Here is a 25593-nt window from a genome sequence, read left to right on the forward strand (position 1 = left end):
TAGAATTTCTTAGGTGGCAAAGTCTTCACCTATCTGTGATTGATCACACCTAATTCTTTTCTCTGAGAGTTTGCTTCAAAGCAAACACGTAGTGAAAAATGATGCTCATTATAAGTTCAAAGTGTAAAGTAGTGTAGAGTGCAAAAAACCAAAAAATTTCGACAATTTTCCGGTTCTTTATTTGGATGAGGATTCTTCGCATGGCGATGTTTGCCAATGTGCTTTGGTCCCCGTAAACAGAAAGGGTGTATTTTTGTTTACAGCTTACTGCAGTAAAGGGACTTTTTAGTCCTATTCGAGCAGTATGAAGAAACAATTAATTATTTATATTGCCCCTAATGTATCTCTAAGTGTAAATTCCCGTCTGCCCCTAATAATAAGTTAATAAAATCAGGTACACGTAAACATGATTGCTACAAATATGTATTTTTGTTTACAGCTTACTGGAGTAAAGGGACTTTTTAGTCCTATTCGAGCAGTATGAAGAAACAATTAATTATTTATATTGTCCCTAATGTATCTCTAAGTGTAAATTCCCGTCTGCCCCTAATAATAAGTTAATAAAATCAGGTACACGTAAACATGATTGCTACAAATCAAGAGATGACAATGCATTTTGCAATGATTAAGTTCACGACACATCAGATTTATGAATTTCTGCAAGACCTATGAGGCCTGTGACATCTCTGAATCTCAAGACGGAACGAAAGCGTTTAAAAAATGTTGAAGAATACTGTAGTTGGCAGAAAAAAAGGTTAAACATATGCCATACCAGCGCTGATGATGAATTACAAGGGTTAAGATGCAATCAGCGAATTATTCAAGATTTTTTCTATGGAATTTGTTTTGGTTTGTGTGAAGTTGCAGACCTTTAGTCTTGTTGGGAATGCTGTTTCCTAGTCAACTTCTAGCAACATGGATTTTTATGTAAACAGTGGGTGGCTGATGAAGTGATGAGCAAATCAACAGATGATTCGTGATGAAGAACATCAAGAATTGAAATCAACATCAACATTACCTAAGTTGTTCGATAGGTAATTCCATGACAAGAAGTCTTGGTTGTTTTAATGAAACAGCTAATACCTGAAGGTAGTCTAATACCTGAAGGTAGTGAGGTACCTAGATTCTGAAACATTTTTCTTTTCTTAGCCACGTGATTCTTAAGAACAACGCCTACAACGGGTGTGAAACGTAAGGGTCGGTATGCAAACGTCAACAAAGAAATAAAAACGGAGATTTAGAAGGAAATGATTTGTTTGAATTTTATTTTACATATCTTCCTATGTTCTTGCTATGACTCGATTATTTTATGTCACTGCTGGAATTCGAACTGTAGTATTTTCAATCCGGCGCCTTAGCAATAGCATCACTAAAAAAGGAAGAAATTTGAATTGTGTTAAGCATAAATGCCTGTCACAAATGTCGTTCCCTGCCCAATGCACCACGCTAAACTTTATGACTTGACATGGACTCTTAGCAATAGGTAGCATCACTAAAAGAGGAAGGAATTTGAATTGTGTTAAGCATAAATGCCTGTCACAAATGTCGTTCCCTGCCCAATGCACCACGCTAAACTTTATGACTTGACATGGACTTGAACCACCAACCTCCAGATCCGAAGTTTAACATTAATGAAAAGAAATCTACAAATGGTTGGCCAACTCTTGACGTTGATTTCTGTTACAGTTGGTTTTTTGAGGTGTTAAAACAAGCGAGAAAATCCCCTTGTTCCATTAATCTCTACACTGTTTGCACATTAGAATCTCCAGATTGAAAAGCTAACGACTCTCAGGGGAATTATAGTGTGCGTCATAATCAACATAGGTGTGGCCCGAGAACACATCTTTGAATTTTAAATTCAAGTTTTTGCGGTGGCAAAGTGTAGTGTCCCAATGTCCTTCCTTGTGGACATCGAACTCATTCTGTCTATCTTTGAATTTTAAATTCAAGTTTTTGCGGTGGCAAAGTGTAGTGTCCCAATGTCCTTCCTTGTGGACATCGAACTCATTCTGTCTAGCAATTAAGTATTCAGAAGAATGAACATCTTATACCTGTTGGAAATTGGTAGGTTTTTAATTTGCAGTCAGTTAAGTTTTACAAAGAAAATACCTGTAGACCTACATAGAAGATATAGGTACCTGCTAACAAACAATGGGTCGATGAAGTCATAAAGAAAAAGAAGAAGAAGAAGAACAAGGAGGAGATGAAGAAGAAGGAGAAGAAGAAGGAGAAGAAGATGTAGAAGTAGAAAAAGAAGAAGGAAGAGGAGAAGGAGGAGGAGGAGGAGGAGGAGAAGAAGAAGAAGAAGAAGAAAATTTTGTGAATAGACCCTGTCCCTACTCAAAAATTTCGTGGACATTAAACAACGCAGGTATTCAGCAAGACAAGAACAAGGAGGAGATGAAGAAGAAGAAGAAGAAGAAGAAGAAGAAGAAGAAGAAGAAGAAGTAGAAGTAGAAAAAGAAGAAGAAGGAGGAGGAGAAGAAGAAGAAAATTTTGTGAATAGACCCTGTCCCTACTCAAAAATTTCGTGGACATTAAACAACGCAGGTATTCAGCAAGATAAATCGGAAATCAGTTTTCCACGTCCAGATGGACATTAGGATAAAATTAATAAAATTATGAGCTGTGAATCTTTGAAATTTGAATATTCTCCAATACATCTTCATAATATTCTTCGAGAAAACCATTGAACTTTGTAAGTTTTTTTTTTCTCCGAGATAATGGGAATAAATTATACATAATTTACCAGCTGCCAAATTTAATTTTCTTGGTTTTTAAATCATCAGAGGTTTCATAATATTCTTCGAGAAAACCATTGAACTTTGTAAGTTTTTTTTTCTCCGAGATAATGGGAATAAATTATACATAATTTACCAGCTGCCAAATTTAATTTTCTTGGTTTTTAAATCATCAGAGGTAAAGAAGAAGAGGTGAGACAAGTTCTAGTTCAAGGTTTTCTCAAAAAGGGGAAAAAATCTTGTAATCCTTTTTTTTACAAGTGTCTTGTGATGATTACAAGCGTAATCTAATGTAATACTTATGTAATATAATTCTGCAGTTGAAAACGAAGATTATTTGCAAGTTAGAAGAAATTATATTCGTCGAGTTTTTTTTTTTTTTTTTACTAAATGTGGTGCTGTCGATACACCTAAAAAGATCCAATGATATAAGTGAGTCTGACTTACATAATCGACAGAACAGTACAGACGGCGTTAGCTCCACTACAGTACGTTCGAAAAAGATCGCTGCAGTTACTCTTACTGTTTAATGTTTTAAACATCGACGCTATTCGTAGCTATAGCAGAGGGGTTTTACCCAAACAAGTTTTGGTCTAAAATGTTGATTTTTATGTAGATGCATTCTATGTATTTGTAGTTTGTACAATTTTTCGTTTTACCATTGTTTACCCCGGTGAATTTCCGGCACCGGGATTTGGGCAGATCCTCTGTATTCTCAGAGTTTTTTTTTTTTTTTTTTTTTTTTGGGCCCCTATTTTTAATTTTTTGGTGAGGAATTATTGAAACTGCTACCGTAGAGTTACTCGTAAGCTCACAGATTTGGAGTGTGAAGGGAACAATGAAATAGAGTTTGAAGATGAATTCAAATATAGGGTAAGTGTACCATTTATTCGCCCACTTAAAAAACGTACCATTTATTGGCCCACCTGCCCACATTTATTTTTCTAATTTTTGTTTTTATGACTACAATATTTGAACAGCACTGGTTCGATAGCAGTCTTTAAGCCCTTTCTTTTGATGAAATTGGATCTTGAAAAAGTTCGTCCAGTTGGTTTATTTGCTGTCGGTTACTTTAGTCAACCAAGACAATTGCAATATTCTCAGTACCTCCAATTGTCCTACAATATGCAACTAATTTCTATATAGAGGTATCTACTTTTACATAAATACAAAAACTTACATAATTATTGTTTATATTTTAAAAATTAAAAGTTTAAATGTTCGAACACAATACCTACTAAGTTACTTGGAATAATTTCGTCATTGCCCGTGAAGCTGATTACAGAAAACATGGAAGCCAGAACCCCACAGCCCACAGTATGGCCAAAGATAGAGAACGGTATTTTGTGCAAAATAAATACTATTAAAGAATATTGTTATCATTTCTTTCATTTACTTTGACAATTAACTTACTTAGTAGATTTTCAAGTTAAATAAGTAGGATAATATAAGATCTAGATAGGTACGTATGTTGGGTTTCGATTTTCTTGCTCGGATTTGCAACATCGCGCGCGATCTTATTATGATTTAATGACATAACCTCAATGTTTATAACGCTGAAGATTTCATATCGTAAAACTCATACTCATTTATATTAATTTTTTAAATCATTAACTCTTGCAACACGAAGTACAGGGAGTGTCACAAAGATTGTGGACGCGACCTGAAAACAAGCACAGATTTATTCAAATAAGCATAAGTAGTGTAAAATTAAGAGGTATATTTAAATAAACATAAGCAGTGTAAAAGACCCAATCAGAAACGCAAATAAAGTTACAATAGGTGATTTATAGTCCATGTTCTACGAAGGGGTATTTATTAATATGAAACCTTATTTGAGTGGAGGATTGATAAAGGATTCCACCCTCAGTTCACATCTTTTGTGGTGTTTTCAAGGAGGAATAAACAACAGTGTAAAAGACCCAATTAGAAACGCAAATAAAGTTACAATAGGTGATTTATAGTCCATGTTCTACGAAGGGGTATTTATTAAAATATGAAACCTTATTTGAGTGGAGGATTGATAAAGGATTCCACCCTCAGTTCACATCTTTTGTGGTGTTTTCAAGGAGGAATAAACAGTTTTCCTATGGAATCTTCCTCATGAGATCGAAATATTCAAAAATCAGGCAGAACTCAAAGAGAATACAAATATGGGCCTCATGTGTCCCATTTTTTTGAAAATTTTCTCCAAAGTTTAGGAAAACTCCTAATTTGACTGAACTTTGAGTACCTATTGAATCACTTTTACGTACAATAAAACGTGTTATAAAAGCATACGTGTATAAGATATAAGATTATCTAGTAATATAACGTTCCATAAAATTAATTATTATGTATAAAATGTTGACACTACTCGTGTTTTTAAGTGCCTAATTCTTAATTGGTACCTACTAACTACTATTGTAGATAATTATGATGTATCTATCCACTATGTCACTATGAACACCATGTATACATTTTCCTTGTTCAATACCTATACGTTTAAGTAGGTATCTGTCTAGCTACAAAACAGTCATAGGCATATTTCTTCTTCTTTTTCCTCTTTTTAATAACATTAACTCAGCGTAAAACTGTGTTATGATAAACAAACAATAAGCCACCATGTGAGTTGTTACATCCCATGTATAAATTTTCCTTGTTCAATACCTATACGTTTAAGTAGGTATCTGTCTAGCTACAAAACAGTCATAGGCATATTTCTTTTTCTTTTTCCTCTTTTTAATAACATTAACTCAGCGTAAAACTGTGTTATGATAAACAAACAATAAGCCACCATGTGAGTTGTTACATCATGTACCTCAAGACCTACACATCATAAACAGGCTATATTAGAAATGAGGATCCGCATAAAGGAAGGCAAGAGAGATCATTTTCCAGCAATTATTCATGTCGGATTTTATTCCAAGTATTGCAATCTTGTGCCAATTATCTATTCTTATACTAGGTTCATCCACAGTTGGCAATTCATGTCCGCTGTTTCAAATCTGCTGACAGAGCTGATGTTATTAGGTAATAGTTTGCCAAAAGCTTGTAGCTTACGATGTGTTTTTTTTCGAAATAGGAAGATACATATTATATCAACATTATGATGAGTATGATGACAGATATTTTTGGAGGCACCTATATGTTCAGTTGGCACAGTTTATAGTCAATATAAAATCAGACAACTGGAATTTTCCTGCCATCTTTGACTGGACATAGCATAGACTTGTAGAGCGTTGAGTTATTTAGATCTCGACAATATCCAAAATGCATATTTTAAGAATATCATTATATTCGTTAACGTAGACATCCATTGTCAATTCGTGTTCTGCTGGGAAAAAGTTTTTGCTTCATTTTTCCACAGGTTCCTCTGCTTTGTTTGGCCTGCCAAGTACGTTGCGGATTTGCTTGCAAATGTACATCTGTTCAGGCAAAACATAACATGGATGGCAAGCCTGAACCATTGAGTTTTCATACTGCATCAATCCATATAATAGATGACCTGCTATGCAAGTATGTTAATCAACAAGCTTCAACGACTACTAAGTAGGTACTAGAAGAAAATGAGGATTCGAAATGGGGACATACTTGACTGATATGATGAAGCCTTTATTACGGTCGAGATCTAAATAACTCAACGCTCTACAAGTCTATGCTATGTCCAGTCAAAGATGGCAGGAAAATTCCAGTTGTCTGATTTTATATTAACTAAACTGTGCTAACTGAACATATAGGTGCCTCCAAAAATATCTGTCATCATAATGTTGATATAATATGTATCTTCCTATTTCGAAAAAAAACCACATCGTAAGCTACAAGCTTTTGGCAAACTATTACCTAATAACATCAGCTCTGTCAGCAGATTTGAAACAGCGGACATGAATTGCCAACTGTGGATGAACCTAGTATAAGAATAGATAATTGGCACAAGATTGCAATACTTGGAATAAAATCCGACATGAATAATTGCTGGAAAATGATCTCTCTTGCCTTCCTTTATGCGGATCCTCATTTCTAATATAGCCTGTTTATGATGTGTAGGTCTTGAGGTACATGATGTAACAACTCACATGGTGGCTTATTGTTTGTTTATCATAACACAGTTTTACGCTGAGTTAATGTTATTAAAAAGAGGAAAAAGAAGAAGAAATATGCCTATGACTGTTTTGTAGCTAGACAGATACCTACTTAAACGTATAGGTATTGAACAAGGAAAATGTATACATGGTGTTCATAGTGACATAGTGGATAGATACATCATAATTATCTACAATAGTAGTTAGTAGGTACCAATTAAGAATTAGGCACTTAAAAACACGAGTAGTGTCAACATTTTATACATAATAATTAATTTTATGGAACGTTATATTACTAGATAATCTTATATCTTATACACGTATGCTTTTATAACACGTTTTATTGTACGTAAAAGTGATTCAATACTCAAAGTTCAGTCAAATTAGGAGTTTTCCTAAACTTTGGAGAAAATTTTCAAAAAAATGGGACACATGAGGCCCATATTTGTATTCTCTTTGAGTTCTGCCTGATTTTTGAATATTTCGATCTCATGAGGAAGATTCCATAGGAAAACTGTTTATTCCTCCTTGAAAACACCACAAAAGATGTGAACTGAGGGTGGAATCCTTTATCAATCCTCCACTCAAATAAGGTTTCATATTTTAATAAATACCCCTTCGTAGAACATGGACTATAAATCACCTATTGTAACTTTATTTGCGTTTCTGATTGGGTCTTTTACACTGCTTATGTTTATTTAAATATACCTCTTAATTTTACACTACTTATGCTTATTTGAATAAATCTGTGCTTGTTTTCAGGTCGCGTCCACAATCTTTGTGACACTCCCTGTACTTCGTGTTGCAAGAGTTAATGATTTAAAAAATTAATATAAATGAGTATGAGTTTTACGATATGAAATCTTCAGCGTTATAAACATTGAGGTTATGTCATTAAATCATAATAAGATCGCGCGCGATGTTGCAAATCCGAGCAAGAAAATCGAAACCCAACATACGTACCTATCTAGATCTTATATTATCCTACTTATTTAACTTGAAAATCTACTAAGTAAGTTAATTGTCAAAGTAAATGAAAGAAATGATAACAATATTCTTTAATAGTATTTATTTTGCACAAAATACCGTTCTCTATCTTTGGCCATACTGTGGGCTGTGGGGTTCTGGCTTCCATGTTTTCTGTAATCAGCTTCACGGGCAATGACGAAATTATTCCAAGTAACTTAGTAGGTATTGTGTTCGAACATTTAAACTTTTAATTTTTAAAATATAAACAATAATTATGTAAGTTTTTGTATTTATGTAAAAGTAGATGGATATCTATAGAAATTAGTTGCATATTGTAGGACAATTGGAGGTACCTATACTGAGAATATTGCAATTGTCTTGGTTGACCAAAGTAACCGACAGCAAATAAACCAACTCGCATACTGCACATAAACCGAATCTGTATCATTGCCTTCAGCAATGTCGAGGATATTTGACGTAAATTTTCAATCCTCAGGCTGATTGCTAAGTATGAACGTAAAATTTCAAACGTCATAAATCAAGAAATTCTGTAATTTTGTACATTTCCAATGCTCATAATCTAATTATCTAATTTCACATCGGAAATTTCGCCCGGAGGCATTTGAGTCGTCTGATTTTAAAATGGTTTTAAGTAGAGGACATTGGACCAATAAAATAAATTGATAAATTGGACCTACATTTCTGTATGGTGGATCTTCAGATTTTCATGATTGAAGAATAGTAATTTAGCTATTCTAGTCTCGGATATCAACTAGGAATACTTTTGTCTCCCTTTACTATAAAGTTTTAAACCTTATGGGAGATCATGGATATCCTTTTCTTAACAATTCATGCGATTTCCTCTTCCTCAAAAGTTAGAAGACTTGGCACTTGCTCCTAATGTCAATTACGATTGGTTCTGTTAGGTTTCGTGAATCAAAATGTGTACAGGTAAGGGACTCGACGATTGAATCACAATTACATACCATGATAAAAGAAATAGCTTGATTTCCTCTTCCTCAAAAGTTAGAAGACTTGGCACTTGCTCCTAATGTCAATTACGATTGATTCTGTTAGGTTTCGTGAATCAAAATGTGTACAGGTAAGGGACTCGACGATTGAATCACAATTACATACCATGATAAAAGAAATAGCTATTGAACTTTGACATGGAGAAGATTGTGTGAAAGTGCCTTCTTCATTATGAAGCTTGCCTGCATAATATAAACTTCACATATGACCAAGCCACGGTTAGAGAACACGTGATAAGGTGGTTAGACTCAACATGGCCAGGTTAATACTTAAAATATGAGTTTCATGGTCAAGTATTTTCTTTTAAAGTTGGAGAGAAGATTAAACACAGATACCAGACATGGCCAGGTTAATACTTAAAATATGAGTTTCATGGTCAAGTATTTTCTTTTAAAGTTGGAGAGAAGATTAAACACAGATACCAGAAAATTAAAAAAAAAAGAAAAAAAAAAAATAAATTTTAAAAGTAAATCTTACACTGTTGAACAAAGGTCCGAGTTTTTCAGAAAAATCTGATTTGAGCCATGTTCTTAAAAGTTTTGCCATTTCTAATACTTGCTTTATCACATCTGTCCATCTTTCTTTATGGGTATCCTAAATATCCTTCGTGGTGTTTTGACATTTCTTGAGCAATAAAATAAAACTTACAAATTTTATCAAACTGTTTTATGTAAGTATGAAGGACAGTAAAACTCAATGGGAATTATGATCACGAGGAAAAATTCGGTGAAAAAATTCGGTGGGCAGTAAAACTCAATGGGAAATAAGATCATAAGGAAAAACTTCCGAGGAAAAGTTTTTCGACGTGGACCGTTTTGGGGTCCGCATCTGAGGATTTCGCAGGATAACTTGTCCTATACAGGAATCCTGATGTGGCAGTAAAACTCAATGGGAATTATGATCACGATGAAAAATTCGGTGAAAAAATTCGGTGAGCAGTAAAACTCAATGGGAAATAAGATCATAAGGAAAAAAATTCGGAGGAAAAGTTTTTCGACGTGGACCGTTTTGGGGTCCGCATCTGAGGATTTCGCAGGATAACTTGTCCTATACAGGAATCCTGATGTGTGTTTTATATGGAAACCTGTTTCCTAATTAATTGATCAACATGTCTGGTTCTCCTTATATAATATGAAACCACTCTTAGTCCTACTGTCCTGCGATGACATTGAAAAGTTTGCTCCTCTTCTGTCAATCAAACACTTCCTTGTGATGAGTAGGACAGGAGTAGAATGCTCAACTCGAAGAATTTTCCACTTGATAAGACTTCAGATTGTAAACTTCTCTACTTTTGGTTGTACTGACGTTTAAAACCCAGCATCTAAATTGAAAGTATTTTGGGTCTTTTCTTGCTCATTCAATGGGAGAGTGTATCCTACTCTAATCTTTAATCTCATGAGAGGAAACATGATGAAAATATTAATGGAGCCTGGATCTGTTCTGACTAGTTTATTTAATAGATTGGAATGCCTGCTAGATTTATAAACCGAAATTTTCAGACTCACTTGTCAAGAGTCTTTTTTTTGCTTCCAATAATGCGCTTTAACTCTGGAATACCAGGTTGCTCACGCTGTAAGAGTCTTTTCTTATAAGTTTAAGCATAGTAAAGTCCTGACTCTACTGTCTCAGAAGATAGCTGAGTCGGTCGATGCAATTGTTTACCTGGAGGTAGGCCATAAATTTACTCCGACATTTTTCGCATTTTTCAAACTTGGATCTTGAAACTGGACGCATATTTCTAATGGTGGTCTGAAAAGAAAAGAAGAAGAATTTCATAAAGTACAACAACATAAAATATAATTCCTCTTCATACCAAATGCTCAGATATTGCAAAATTATTTTTGCAGTACCTGAGCATTAGGAATAGGCATCTATGAATTTTGATGTTTCATCAGTTTACGTTGGGCTTTTAGTAGGTAGATGTTTTATTTAGAAATTTTTAGTGCAGTTACTTTTCAATCTTGAGTCTAGGTTAGAAACCACTAAAGTCCTAATTTAAACTTAGCGTGTTTGGTACTCAAACTACAGAGTAGGATACCTGCTCTCTTCTTATAGGTAGTTAGTACTCCTTTGATGCAAGTTGTAGTTATTGGTTTTTATAGGTCAGTAAATTGGAATGAAGTAAGGAACGTTTAGCAATAATTCCTTACACATAATCTAGGACTGCAAAGGAACTTTAACAGAACAACAAGGTGTACACTTTGGATGCACGTACAGACACCTATTGAATTCCGGGTAGTAAGTTCAGGAGATCCCAGTTGTAGTAAACTTGGAAATATCGCAGGAAAGAAGTTCAAAGTAAAGTCCTCAGATTGGTTGTGTAGGTATTTAAGTATCAGAAACGGATGTGAACATTGGTAGTTATAAGTTCTTTCCATCCTGCAGAGTGTAGAGTAAGTACGCAGTTTGATCTGACATAAATGTCATTAGAGATGCCAATATCCGATATGTTGAACTTGAGACCTTTAACTTGATCTTTTCTGCGTGTAGGTAAAACTTCTATACCTCAAACGTGACTGAAGAATCCTCCAACACTTGCCAGATGATCAGGTGCGGTATCTGTGGAATCTTCAGTGACAACACTTCCAATGTTATAAATTAAAACCTCACATTTCACACGCTCGTAAAGAAAAGTTGCACCTAATCGGTAAAATCTCCGCCTTCATTTGATGCATGTACGTAACTGACCACATTATGTTCATAATTCACCTCGTGTAGCCATGACCACAACCTTAAGAGTTTTCTGGCACTGGATCACAAATCACGAGATAAATTCCTCTTTCTTTGTCAAACGTTTTTACTTTATCTTTCTAAACTGTAAAAAATACAGTTTTGAACTTTGATAACCTCCTAGAGATATTCCCCCTGATCATTAGCACCTTCCTAGAATGTTAAAGAAATGAAGAGACTTGAGTAGATTCAGAAGCTAGAACCAGTAACCAGTCATATTACAAATCCCCCCCTGAACTATTCTCTTGTTTTGGAGCTAATTTTTATTTTTTTTTTTTTTCTCTCCAGTTGGTTATGTCACTTAGCTCGTATATTCTACGAGTAGGTACATAATTACTTGTATTATAGTGTCAAGTGGGTGCGAGTAGCTTCATAAAGAAGAACAACAAATTTAATGGTAATAATAATAAATCAGTATTCATGAAGTGTTTGTAGCATTGGTGTGGTGTTTAATCTTTAGTTTAGAAAGGTAGAGTTTATCATATCTCAGACATAGTGACTCCTGAGGTTGGTTTGTCGAATGTCTGATACAATCGTGATGAAAGAAAAATGTTGAAAACTTCCGTTCCCGGAACGTGTTGTCTGAACTTTGAGTAACTTTAATGACTCTACTTCATAATATTGTTACAAAAACAAGATCTGATGCTTAGATTGAGAATCTTGTCAGGTTGATCAACACTTGTGACTCGTCGCAAGACTTAAAACATGTTCATAGGTACCTAAATGTTATTGAGGCAAAAAAATACGGAATCCATTCAATATTTCAGAAGAATAAAAATATATCGGAAATTCTGATCTCCCATTTGACAAGATCTGATGCTTAGATTGAGAATCTTGTCAGGTTGCTCAACACTTGTGACTCGTCGCAAGACTTAAAACATGTTCATACCTAATCTCTGTTGGACCAACCTAAATGTTATTGAGGCAAAAAAATACGGAATCCATTCAATATTTCAGAAGAATAAAAATATATCGGAAATTCTGATCTCCCATTTTTATGTAACCTTTTAGGTATTAATTTTATTAATACAAATATGTTAGGCATAATATATTTTTTGAAAACCAGAAATTGAAGGAAAAAAATGTAAAGTTGGGAAACTGCCAAAAACCTGTGCGTTGAACTTTGAAATAAAAATTCTACCATTAGGATATTTCTGCTAGACATGTTGGAACTTGGAATTGTTAAATGAGCATAGAAAATTTTTAAAAAATCTTTCCCTAGACTCACATTCTGAGGACTTACCCAACTGAAATATTGAAGAAGCAACCAGGAAAATTATGTCCCTCACTGAAATGTCGAATACAATTAGGTGCTATGGTCCTAGCTACCTGTCTTTGAGTTGTTACATACATCTTCATGTGTCCTATCTACTCTACTAATGTCCCCTTGAATTTAGAGATGGTCTCGGTTCTTTTCCTAATCTGTTTTTTTTTATTGTCAGCTATTTCATCAGTTTTACTTCTCAATATTTACCAGGTAACACAGATCATTTTCTCAGTTCATTGAACTGTGATTCCTTTGTACCCCGAGAGAACCATTTAGGGGTTCTAAACCAAGTTGACATTATTATAGGTACCTACAGGTTTATCATTAGCAGCCAATGGTTTCATTAGTTCATTACCTATTCATATAGAATGAGCTGAGGACATAAAGTGGAATTCTGAACAGTAGTAAAGACTGGGGAAGTATTTAAACCTAACAAGAAAGTCTCTTGATTTTGCGACTAAACTGGTTTCTCTATAACATATCATTAAAACTCTTGATTACATTATAAAGGTAATTCCGAGGTACAAAAGCATGGACAATATTTAGCAATCGAGTAATATGGAAGGAAAAAAAATCTTCTGTATAAAGTGGAATTCTGAACAGTAGTAAAGACTGGGGAAGTATTTAAACCTAACAAGAAAGTCTCTTGATTTTGCCACTAAACTGGTTTCTCTATAACATATCATTGATTACATTATAAAGGTAATTCCGAGGTACAAAAGCATGGACAATATTTAGCAATCGAGTAATATGGAAGGAAAAAAAATCTTCTGGAAAAATTGACAGATTTAACTTTGGTACCACAGTTATAAGTAGACAACAGCTTCCTATGTAAATTCTACTTGGGTTCCTACTTCAAATTTGATGTCTGGGAACCTTGATTGCTTCATTCTTCTCATTTATATTGATTATATGAAATCATATACCCGTAACATCATAATTTTAAATTGTTCAGTATCTTATATAAGAGAGGAAATTTTTTGTTTGTCTATATGCCAAATTTTATTGACTGGTACCGGGTGCTTCATAGATAAATTCACAAAATTTCAACCAAGCACCTACCTACTCGTAGCATAATAGCAGACTGTTGGAACACACTGTGGCGAAAAATAAAAGAGACCTGCTGAATAGTTTCCCAGAGAATCAATGAATATAAAACACTATGTTATTGAAAAATTGTATGTGTGTCTGATTGCCGAAGATTAAAACTGAACTTATACTGGTACCGGGTGCTTCATAGACAAATTCACAAAATTTCAACCAAGCACCTACCTACTCGTAGCATAATGGATAATAGCAGACTGTTGGAACACACTGTGGCGAAAAATAAAAGAGACCTGCTGAACAGTTTCCCAGAGAATCAATGAATATAAAACACTATGTTATTGAAAAATTGTATGTGTGTCTGATTGCCGAAGATTAAAACTGAACTTACTGAATTAGAAACGTAAGTTATATATATCTACCTATACTCATGGTTTCTTAGTAGATAGCCCAATAGTAAGATAGGTAAGGGTTCAAAATTAAATGTTAGATAGATTTTTGATTGTTTATTGCTGGAAACTAGACATTCTGTATTTGAAATCTCATTTTCTCTAATTCACGTTTATTCCTTTTTAAAAGACACTAATAAATTCCTACCTTTGTTGTTTTCCATTAATTTATTTTTCTCGAGTTTTATTGTTGGACGTTACACTCCACCTTTTAATTCTTCGCATAAATTTTCCCGGGCATGCCTGTCTCATTAATAAGGAATTGAAATAATTATGTTCTCTTTAATGACTAATGCATCTCGTTCTTTGTAACTTGTTGCTAGTCTCGCTGCCATGCTGCCAAACCTAATGGTGATATTTGAAGATCAATAATTTTTGTAATTTTCTGGTGTAATTAGACCAAGGTAATTTTTACAATTATTTCCCCTGGTACCTGAAGGTTATCAAATTAGTTAAAGATAGTTTATGTTTAAAGAATTCGCCTGTATGGTACAATGATGCTGTTATCCGCTGTGCAGGTGCCTAGTATAAATCATACCTCACAGGGAAAGTCTTGATCCTTGATTTGTGAAAATTTCATTGTCCAAATATTAAATACTAGCTCGAGTAACCTAAAACCTCGTGAACTAATTGAGTTTATGAGAGTTATGACCACGCGGATTTATGATATCCACTTGTATTGTTTATTTCTTTTCGCCGATATTGCTCTTGGCTTTATGTGAAAAGTTCTAGTAAATATTACTTTGTACATGTATGTTGTTTATCAAAGTTATAGGTACCTAACCTTTAGCAATGAATATGATGAAAACGATCTCATTGCGAAGGTCAACCTTTTGGTGACCTCACATGAGTATCAAGTGAGCTACCTACATAGAGGGAATTAGGATCAATTCTTACGCACTGGTAATTTACGTTATTGAGTATCATTTCGGTGTACATACAAATCCCAAATATCTTGATGGTTTAGTGTATGTTAAACCGTGCATGATGACCTTGGTTGCTAATCAAGTGGTCATTCATATACAAGTCCAAGCTAACAGTAAATTCCTAGACGGAAGAGTGGAAGGTCTTTTCCTACAATTTTATTGTCTCTGAATGGTTGAGAGTGAAAAGGTTGCAGGTTATCCAAGAAGGATATGCGCTTCATAAGCACCACTTGATTCACCAGTCAATGATAATTTCCCCTATATCTCTCATGGCGACTTTATGAAATCTATCGTGGCTGATTTATTGGATATTTATTCACAATCTACTGGGTCGCTTATAGTATAAGGTATAAGCACCAATTATCAAGGCTGATGATTAAATGTGCAACCCGTGTTTGGTTGTCTAAACAGAGAAAAACCTGGCATTAATCACGGACAATCTTAATCAATTTTTTATATTTCTTAAAATCAATTTGGCGATTGAAGCTAAGAGCGAAGGTGGTAGAAATGGTACAATCTGATAGATAAACACTCTGTATGTAATTGGGCAAAAACTTTGTTTATGTCCATATTAACTTTGGTAGATTCGGTTCCGTTCCTCGACTTTTATTCACCCTTTGACCTTGTTAAAACGGTTTCCTCAATCTTCGTGGCGTAGGCCCCCTCCTGGGCTTATCAATTTTATGCCATATTAAAAACGAGGATCTTGTTTTGGCCGATATGACTATATTTAACCTACGATCGTACGATCGATGAATAATTTTACTTCCATTCAGTTTTCAAAGAAAATAAATCTTTCATTGATTCATTGGTTCCACATGATAAGATATTTCATAATAGTCTCAAATCCACTGGATTAAAGGGTAAACGTATTTGTACATGAGAACCTGTGTGTTTACCATCAATTGTTATATTTAAATCGAGGGTTCGTAATGAATTGGTGAGCTGGCTTTGTCCTTGACCTATCATGTCTTCTTACAGTCCAGAGATCATGTCCCTCAATATCAAAGTTGTTTGAGAATTAAAATATGAAACTTCGGAAACTTGAAGTCTTTGTTCATGTTATCTTATATTATAAGAACAGGATCCATTCACTCATTCACAGTTCACACACTGATCGCTCTATCTCGAGAACCACAACACCTAGAAAGCTGAAATTTGGTAGGAATATTCCTTTTATGGTCTAGGTGTGCAAAAGAACATTTGATTATTTCAACTTCGGGAAAAAAGTCACGTGTAAATTAGTTGTCTCATTTGGAAAATTTTAAATGATGGACTTTTTTTTTAAGATTAGAAGACAACTTTGGAAGGCACTCGAAGTTTTTACGATATGTTATGGAGTATGATTCTATGACCTCAGTAGGTTAAAAGGGTAACCCCTTACATGCTACTTGTTTAAATACCTACTTAATATTATAATAATTAGCCAAGGGATGATGAAATCTTTCAGATTGCGGTATCCTTGTCTGTGGTTTATGCTTCGAATCCGTATTTTCTTACGCATTGTACTCGTATACATATAACAATATAACATAGGTTTCTTTGAATATACCTACAGTATCAGAGCAGTTAAATAGGTATGTATTAATTGTTTCTCTCTAGATACAAATTTACACTATGTTGGAACTCCTGTGCCTGGATTAAAGGGTAAACGTATTTGTACATGAGAACCTGTGTATTTACCATCAATTGTTAAATTTAAATCGAGGGTTCGTAATGAATTGGTGAGCTGGCTTTGTCCTTGACCTATCATGTCTTCTTACAGTCCAGAGATCATGTCCCTCAATATCAAAGTTGTTTGAGAATTAAAATATGAAACTTCGGAAACTTGAAGTCTTTGTTCATGTTATCTTATATTATAAGAACAGGATCCATTCACTCATTCACAGTTCACACACTGATCGCTCTATCTCGAGAACCACAACACCTAGAAAATGAATGTTAAATTCAATCTTCCGTTGTAGTTGCAAGATATTAATCTCATCATTACGTTATTTTTCAATTTCCAATTACTTATTGCTTGGAATGTTGCCACTATTCTGTGATCATCTTCAAATAGCTCCTCTGTCCTGATACTAGTGATGAGTCTAAGAGGAAAAAATAGTGAAATTAGTGAACTCCAACAGCAGGGTTGAAAGCCAAGTTGAATTTCAACGAACCTGGTGCCTCCTACTTACCAGGCAACTGTGATAACCACTATTCTAATGATCATCTTCAAACAGCTCCTCTGTCCTGATACTAGTGATGAGTCTAAGAGGAAAAAATAGTGAAATTAGTGGACTCCAACAGCAGGGTTGAAAGCCAAGTTGAATTTCAACGAACCTGGTGCCTCCTACTTACCAGGCAACTGTGATAACCACTATTCTAGCACTAAGTTACTACGTAGGAGTATTGGATTGTGGTTGTATCTCAAACATAAGAATAACATTTTCTACCACAACTAGGATTCGAACCCACAATGTTCCTTGTCGGAAACGTCAGGAGCTTAATTACCGAGGCGACCTTTAAACGTTCTTCTTTCAAGATTAGATACAATTCCGCAGTCGCATTTATAAGTCTCCATAGTATTTAGGGATATCGAGCTGACTTGTATTAAAATGAGGATGATAATCTGTGCTTGAATATTGGCAATCCATTTATATTTAGTTCTGTTTTCGTAGATTAGGTACTCAAAACTGACATACCCAAGATGATTTTATTATCATCTATAATCTACTTGAGATAATTGAAAAATGGTCCATCCAAGGACGTCCATTTCCCTAAATAGGTATGATAAACTGTGCTTGAATATTGGCAATCCTTCTATATTTAGTTCTGTTTTGGTAGATTAGGTACTCAAAATTGACATACCCAAGATGATTTTATTATCATCTATAATCTACTTGAGATAATTGAAAAATGGTCCATCCAAGGACGTCCATTTCCCTAAAATTGAAGAAAAATGCAACTTCAAATTTACGAGCAGTACATTACATTATGCAAAGTGGTTTGTGCCTATTAAAAGCTCCTTAGCAATAATACCGCGTAGATGTCTTTAACAAATATGATGATATTCATAGAACATCGTTAAATTGCATCATAGACAATCGTAAATTACATTCTCATAAACTTTGATGAGTAAAATTACCATTTTAAAAGGAACAATATCATCAAAGATCTTGAGACTTATTTACTTTGATGCGAAGAAGGTCCAGATGGCTCTGATAGTCTGATTCAAAGCGAGAGCAACAGAACAAAAAGTGATCTACATTTGAAACACACCCTTAAGTTCATCCAATTAGGTGGTCTCTGTAGGATTATTGACATAGGTTACGAGTTACTGGCAATTAAGCTCCAAATCATGTAGGAAGCGTGAAACCAACACCAGAAAGTTCATAAAATCAGAACTCCAAAACTTCCTAATTTTTCGATGACACATTGACACATGAGTTCGTTCACTTAAAGTTTAAACGAGTACAATGTATACCTATATGGTAGAAATTAACCACTTATGTTATTAAATTTTAGTTACAAAACACATTGCCTGAACAGAGTGGTTTAACTTTAAACTAATCACTTACTAACTTACGTGTATTACCATCTACTCATCCATGAATTCATGATCCACTTACTGATGTTACGAGAAGTCCTAATTTTCATACATCGAGTTTGGTTTGTGAGGGGGCTTCATACATGAATCGTTTTATGATGCACTCGTAGAGGGAGAGATGAATTTTAATAAAGGTTTCTATAGTTTTATGTGATAAAGTGATAATTTAATAGCCTGATTTGGTAAACTTTTCCTGGTCTGCCTATTAGATTTAAGGGATTATGTACATAAATAGTACAAATACAGTGATGTACTAAGTAAACATAGGGATACTTCAAATGAAATTCCTTCATTCCAAGTTTCCAGAAGCAACTGTTGATCTGGTGACCCTACATTGATATTGAAGAATTAAATTTAAGCGATCTTTGATGTAGGTTATCGAGGGTTCTTTAAATTTTTATTTTAATCACTAATCCGTTTAGTCTTAATCGTAATTCTATTAAAATTATCATTGAAAAATCAGGTACTAATTGCAAGTTTTCACTTTTTGTTCCAGGTACGGGATTACAAAATACCTACCAGATTCTGTCTCTCCGCTTGCCAACCTTCTTGGCCTTTAAACTGAAACATGGTTATTGGATTTTCAATATGGAGCATACATATTGGATTATTTGTAGCCTTTCTGGGTCAAGTGTTCACATCCAACACCGTAAGTTATTCAGCTTTTAAGGGATTATACTCTAATACCGTGATGTATTGGTACCTTCTTATTTTCATCAGCATAGATAGTTCGTAATATAGAGTACCGAGTACAAAACACATGGTCATATATTATCGTCTGATAGGTGAATGTATTCACAACTAGATCAGTAGTTCTGTAATGTAGGAAATGTAGACCGTGCCATTCTATTTGGTGACTGTTTGGGACAATAATCTGTGCTGACCGTGTTCCTCTTTCTCCCCGCAGTTCCGGAGTATGAAGTCGTCAAAATCCACTCGATACGGAAACGAGAGATTGGAAATCTGGACGATGGAGGAGGGGGCAGCAGAAGGACCAAGGAGAAGACGAGTGAAGACGACTCCAAAGTGCTAAAATTTAGCGCTTTCGGACAGAATCTAAATTTAAATTTACAAAAGTCAGATAGTTTATTTAAGGATAAATTAAAAATGTTCATTGCCGAACCTAACGTTAGTGGTTCAATTCATTACACGGAACTGCCTCATGTAAGTATACTGAAATCAAGTTTATCTGAATAAAGTGAGGGTGGAATTTGGCTACAATATTCCAACTCATAGAGGAAAAGAGTTTAATAACAATTGTAATATTGTGAACCTAAAAAGTTTTGCATTAGCATTTGTGTTCTCACCGTTTCTTATAATACTCGTATCCATTTGGAATCCTTTCACTTTTATTTTGGCATCAGTGTTTCCCATTTATTATACAGGATTAACAGGGGGCTAGAGATCTGTATCATTCCAGAAAGAGAACCTGAACCATTCAATATTCCATATCTTAGGGTTTCATGACTAAACAGAAAGTTAAAAAGGAAATGGCTTTAATTGTTTCTGCTCCTTTTCTTCTCCAAAATGTTTTTTCTTCTTCTTCTTCTTCTTCTTCTTCTTCTTCTTCTCCTCCTCCTCCTCCTCATTCTTCTTCTTTTTCTTCATCTGTTGGTAAAAGATTGACTTGAAAATTCCAGGAACATATCGGTGATACTTCTCACCGTTTCTTACAATATGCATTTGGAGTCCTTTCACTTTTATTTTGGCATCAGTGTTTCCCTTTTATTATACAGGATTAACAGGGGGCTTGAGATCTGTATCATTCCAGAAAGAGAACCTGAACCATTCAATATTCCATATCTTAGGGTTTTATGACTAAACAGAAAGTTAAAAAGGAAATGGCTTTAATTGTTTCTGCTCCTTCTTTTTCTTCTCCAAAATGTTTTTTCTTCTTCTTCTTCTTCTTCTTCTTCTTCTTCTTCTTCTCCTCCTCCTCCTCCTCCTCCTCATTCTTCTTCTTTTTCTTCATCTGTTGGTAAAAGATTGACTTGAAAATTCCAGGAACATATCGGTGATACACATGGTTAACAAAATACTTAGGTACTATTTTAGTTTTTCCCTTGAGGAATATCCGCTGATCCTCCCTCAATGCAAGAAAAAAAAGAAAGAAAAAAAAATCTTCGATGATTTTCAATTTCGCCATTTTTCTTTGAGTTGAAGTTAAGTTATTATAGTCAGTTATTCACTGCGTATTCGCTCTTTTGTCTCAAGGAGGTAGATTCTTGCTTGGGGGAAAATAGGAAGTTTTTCATCTAAGACTAATCGGGGACTTTTAACTTTAGTGCTCGATGGAGAACTGGTATTTATAACTTCAATTGCCAATGGAAAATACGTTCATATCCAATACCTCATCACACTGTCAGTGATTCTAATTTGTCAAATACACTTGACAGCAACGTTTCTCAAGAAATACTTGATTGATTGGCTTGATAAAGTCCTTGATAGAAGACACAAGAGCGAGGCCACAATCCGTACAAACTTCATTACACCGACATTTTATGGTTCATGCATATTTGATTTCCACAGAGGTCAAAAATTTGATGGTGTTCTAGGATCTCAAGAATATAAAAACCCAGATGAGTAAACTTCTCTTCCTTAAATACCATGATGTCTATTACTCAAATCTAATACATCAGTCTTATTTTCCCCATTTTGCAAGTATCTAGATGGATACCTATTCTAATATCTTATAAGTTCTTTACTACTTACATCCGGTTCCATCAAACAATTTAGATTTTGGGAGATCCTCATCTTCATTTGAATTTTCAAACCCCTGTCTAATGCGAATATAATAGCTCCTTATTTTAGTACTTAAAGTTTGTTTTTCTCCTCATTCAATAAAATTGGATAAAACAAATCTCGTTTTTTGTTTCCTCAATTGATAAGAACTACACATCGAAGAATAATGAATCACATAGTTTAAATAGATAAGATTCTTTTCTTGGATTGACCTACGTAAACCTTGACATCGTAAAATAAAGTTGAAGCCTCCACCATCCTTATTACAACTCGTAATTTGTATATTGTTCCTTTTGTACATCGAAGAATAATGAATCACATAGTTTAAATAGATAAGATTCTTCTCTTGGACTGACCTACGTAAACCTTGACATCGTAAAATAAAGTTGAAGCCTCCACCATCCTTATTACAACTCGTAATTTGTATATTGTTCCTTTTGACATACCCTTGGAAGAGAATTTCCGTCAATACATTATATCATTAAGTACCTCTCCAGGCATATCAAAACGGCTTTTGTTGTAAATATGGCGAAACAAATGAAAATATCTTGGCGAGAACTAGAGGTTTTATGATGAAAATCAATATTATTTTTACGATTCCGCTGTAAAATATTTGCCTAGAAGCATGATAAATGATTATTATGTAATGAAAATGGTATCGTAAACATAAATACCTAGAGTGAATGAGCAATTGAACATTCCACTTGGTAATATAACATTACATAGTCTGCTAAAGAAGGAACTAAGGTACATGTGATAATTGTTTTTGTAACATGGGTACTGACTAGGTAATTTCATTCTGTAAGTACCATCATTCATCATTGCATGAGTGCCAATGGAACTCACATGAAGTCTCTTGTCTATTCTGTCATAAACCATTTTTCATGGGTTTTACGTTTTAGACAGCCATATACTCGTATATGCATCGCCCATCAATAGGGATTCCTGATGACAAAGATGCCAGTTATAGACGGTATGCCTATACCCAAATTCCATTTCAAAGTAGTTTTAGACAGCCGTATATATGCATCGCCCATCAATAGGGATTCCTGATGACAAAGATGCCAGTTATAGACGGTATGCCTATACCCAAATTCCATTTCAGAGTATCTATTCAAAAAATTCAAGGATCTGATTCTCTTATTTTGTTTGGGTTCTCTTAGTGCACTAATCATTTGAGTCTCCGCACCAAAGGGTGGCAGTGTGATGAAGAGCTGTGAAAGGTAAAAGATAAGTATCTATTCAAAAAATTCAAGGATCTGATTCTCTTAGTTTGTTTGGGTTCTCTTAGTGCACTAATCATTTGAGTCTCCGCACCAAAGGGTGGCAGTGTGATGAAGAGCTGTGAAAGGTAAAAGATAACTTGATCTTCTTACCTTCCCATCTTTCCTTCCTACTTCTAGATAGATAAGATTAACCTACGATCGATGAATAATTTTACTTCCATTCAGTTTTCAAAGAAAATAAATCTTTCATTGATTCATTGGTTCCACATGATAAGATATTTCATAATAGTCTCAAATCCACTGGATTAAAGGGTAAACGTATTTGTACATGAGAACCTGTGTGTTTACCATCAATTGTTATATTTAAATCGAGGGTTCGTAATGAATTGGTGAGCTGGCTTTGTCCTTGACCTATCATGTCTTCTTACAGTCCAGAGATCATGTCCCTCAGAATAGAATAAAATACTTTGTTTAAACTGTCCGGATGAGTTGAGACTGGAAAATCCATTTAATTCCTGCATCCAACCAAGGTCTTGTATATTTTAACATTTTATGGGATGAATCTAAAAATATTTTCCGCTCCAAGGTTCAAGTTCAAGAGTTAAAGGGTTTGAATCATCTTTGTGGTGTATCTGTTATATCTTCAAGACAAGATGGCAGATCAATATCTTCTTTTTCAATTTACACGGAGGTACACGCGTCTAAAAGCGATTGATAATGTGGTACAAGTTAATCAAGAAGATACTAGTACATGCAAATGCAATGTCAAAACAAGAAACAAGCTTCAAGTCAAGAAACTTTTTCAATATCTCATAATTCATCTAAAATTTACAACCCACGCGGATTTTTTGTTTTAATGTGTTTGTAAATTTTATTTTAGGTAATAAAAAAAGCTTCCGGGATATCATCATAAAGGGGAGGTACACAACAATTATTTCACAGAGAAAAAAACCGTCAGAAATTTGACGTCTGGAGATATTTTTTCTTCTCAACTACCTCCCATACAGCACAAATCATTGTAATAGCTTTGTTTTAAGCTTGTAAAAAAACAATGGACAATTGGAATAGAAATGTAAAAATCCAATATTTTAGGTAATAAAAAAAGCTTCCGGGATATCATCATAAAGGGGAGGTACACAACAATTATTTCACAGAGAAAAAAACCGTCATTAAATATTTTTTGGCTCTTGATCCGTAAGCTGTAGGTACAAGGTAGAAGTATGTATATATATATGTATATTAGTAAGGCTGTAGGTTATATTATTATGTAGCTAATGGTTATTGGTTGGCTACGGTCATCAGATCGCACCCAGCTATTCGGCAACGTATGCCCGATGTCTTTGGTCAATTGATCAGAATATTAATATTCCACTGGCATGGATGCCAAGCACCTTACACTACCGGAAGCCACTCCAGTATTCAATATTCAATTTTTCAATATTCATATTCAATAATATTCTCGTCTCGTATGCGTATAATGTAATTTTACCTACGAGTACATTTTCTTCGTTTTCATAATTAGGTACATATTTTTTCCCTCTTTCTTGATAAACGATTTGGACGATAATTGCACAGGCATACTGAAATCAAGAAGCGATTGCCACTAAATACCATTGCTCAATAAACTCTAGGACGTGGATTTCTTTTTCTTATCTTTCCTCTTCTTCTTCTTCTTCTTCTTCTGCTTTTTCTTACTCTTTTTTCTTCTCTTTTTTTTATCGACAAAGAACTCTCCGTCTGTAACAATTAATGACAAGACCAGATATAAAACAACCAATCAGGTAGGTAAGTCGATATAATAAATTTAAATTAAAACCTGGGTTTCTTGGCTGGTGATCGTGAAAATTCTTCTTCTTCTTCTTCTTCTGCTTTTTCTTACTCTTTTTTCTTCTCTTTTTTTTTATCGACAAATAACTCTCCGTCTGTAACAATTAATGACGAGACCAGATATAAAACAACCAATCAGGTAGGTAAGTCGATATAATAAATTTAAATTAAAACCTGGGTTTCTTGGCTGGTGATCGTGAACTCTAATCGAATCCAAAGGAAAGGCTAGTGTGCATACATTATAAGGATTTACGATTTTGCATTGGATCACCTTCAAAAGTGCTAATGATACACGTGGTTGCAAGGTTTTAACTCAGGTGTTTCTGATGATGTGATAACAGATACCTACGTGTTGCATTGCTACATGTTAAGACAGGGACATTTTGTACCACATAAGGCCAAAATGAAAAAAAAGTACGTACACAATATGCGCTACTTTTGATTGATAGTTGAACAGGACCAAAATTTGATGATTTTTTTTGGCCTTTTAGATTGTTTGATTCATTGGTTAAATTTCAACTTTGAATTAAAATTTAGTCTAGGGAGGACAAATTAATCAGTTTTTGGAAATAGTTCCTTTCTGGGCTTCCCACAAGAGTTAAAGGGAAACAAAATAAACGGGTCTACAAAGCGTAACTCCTGATTGGTAGTAGATTTGAGTAGATAATGGGCAGTAGAGAATCACAGGGCGCAGAGGCTTTGCACTTTGCCATTTATTCACCAGACATCATTGGGAATGGGCAACTGCTTGTTTTTGCCATAAAAAATATATTACATAGTGTATTTTTTAGCCTGTCCAAGACTACACGAACAAATTATACATAATTTTATGTGGCGGTTTTTAAGATAGTGAAGAACATTTGATTATTTCAACTTCGGAAAAAAAGTCACGTGTAAATTAGTTGTCTCATTTGGAAAATTTTATAATGGACTTTTTTTTAAGTTTAGAAGACAACTTTGGAAGGCACTCGAAGTTTTTACGATATGTTA

General features: G+C 34.4%; 1 protein-coding gene across 1 annotated transcript in view; it reads left to right on the top strand.

The window, feature by feature from the left end:
* The window catches only part of LOC103511514 (A disintegrin and metalloproteinase with thrombospondin motifs 18), a 77416-nt gene that overhangs the window by 32308 nt on the left and 19515 nt on the right, over positions 1 to 25593 (top strand). The window contains exon 2 of the mRNA XM_026825183.1: positions 19305 to 19457. Coding sequence (XP_026680984.1) covers positions 19377 to 19457 — 81 coding nt within the window. The 5' untranslated portion in view covers positions 19305 to 19376. The remainder of the gene's footprint in view (positions 1 to 19304; positions 19458 to 25593) is intronic.

Source organism: Diaphorina citri, unplaced genomic scaffold (assembly GCF_000475195.1).
Source record: "Diaphorina citri unplaced genomic scaffold, Diaci psyllid genome assembly version 1.1 scaffold33, whole genome shotgun sequence".
Lineage (NCBI taxonomy): Eukaryota > Metazoa > Arthropoda > Insecta > Hemiptera > Psyllidae > Diaphorina > Diaphorina citri.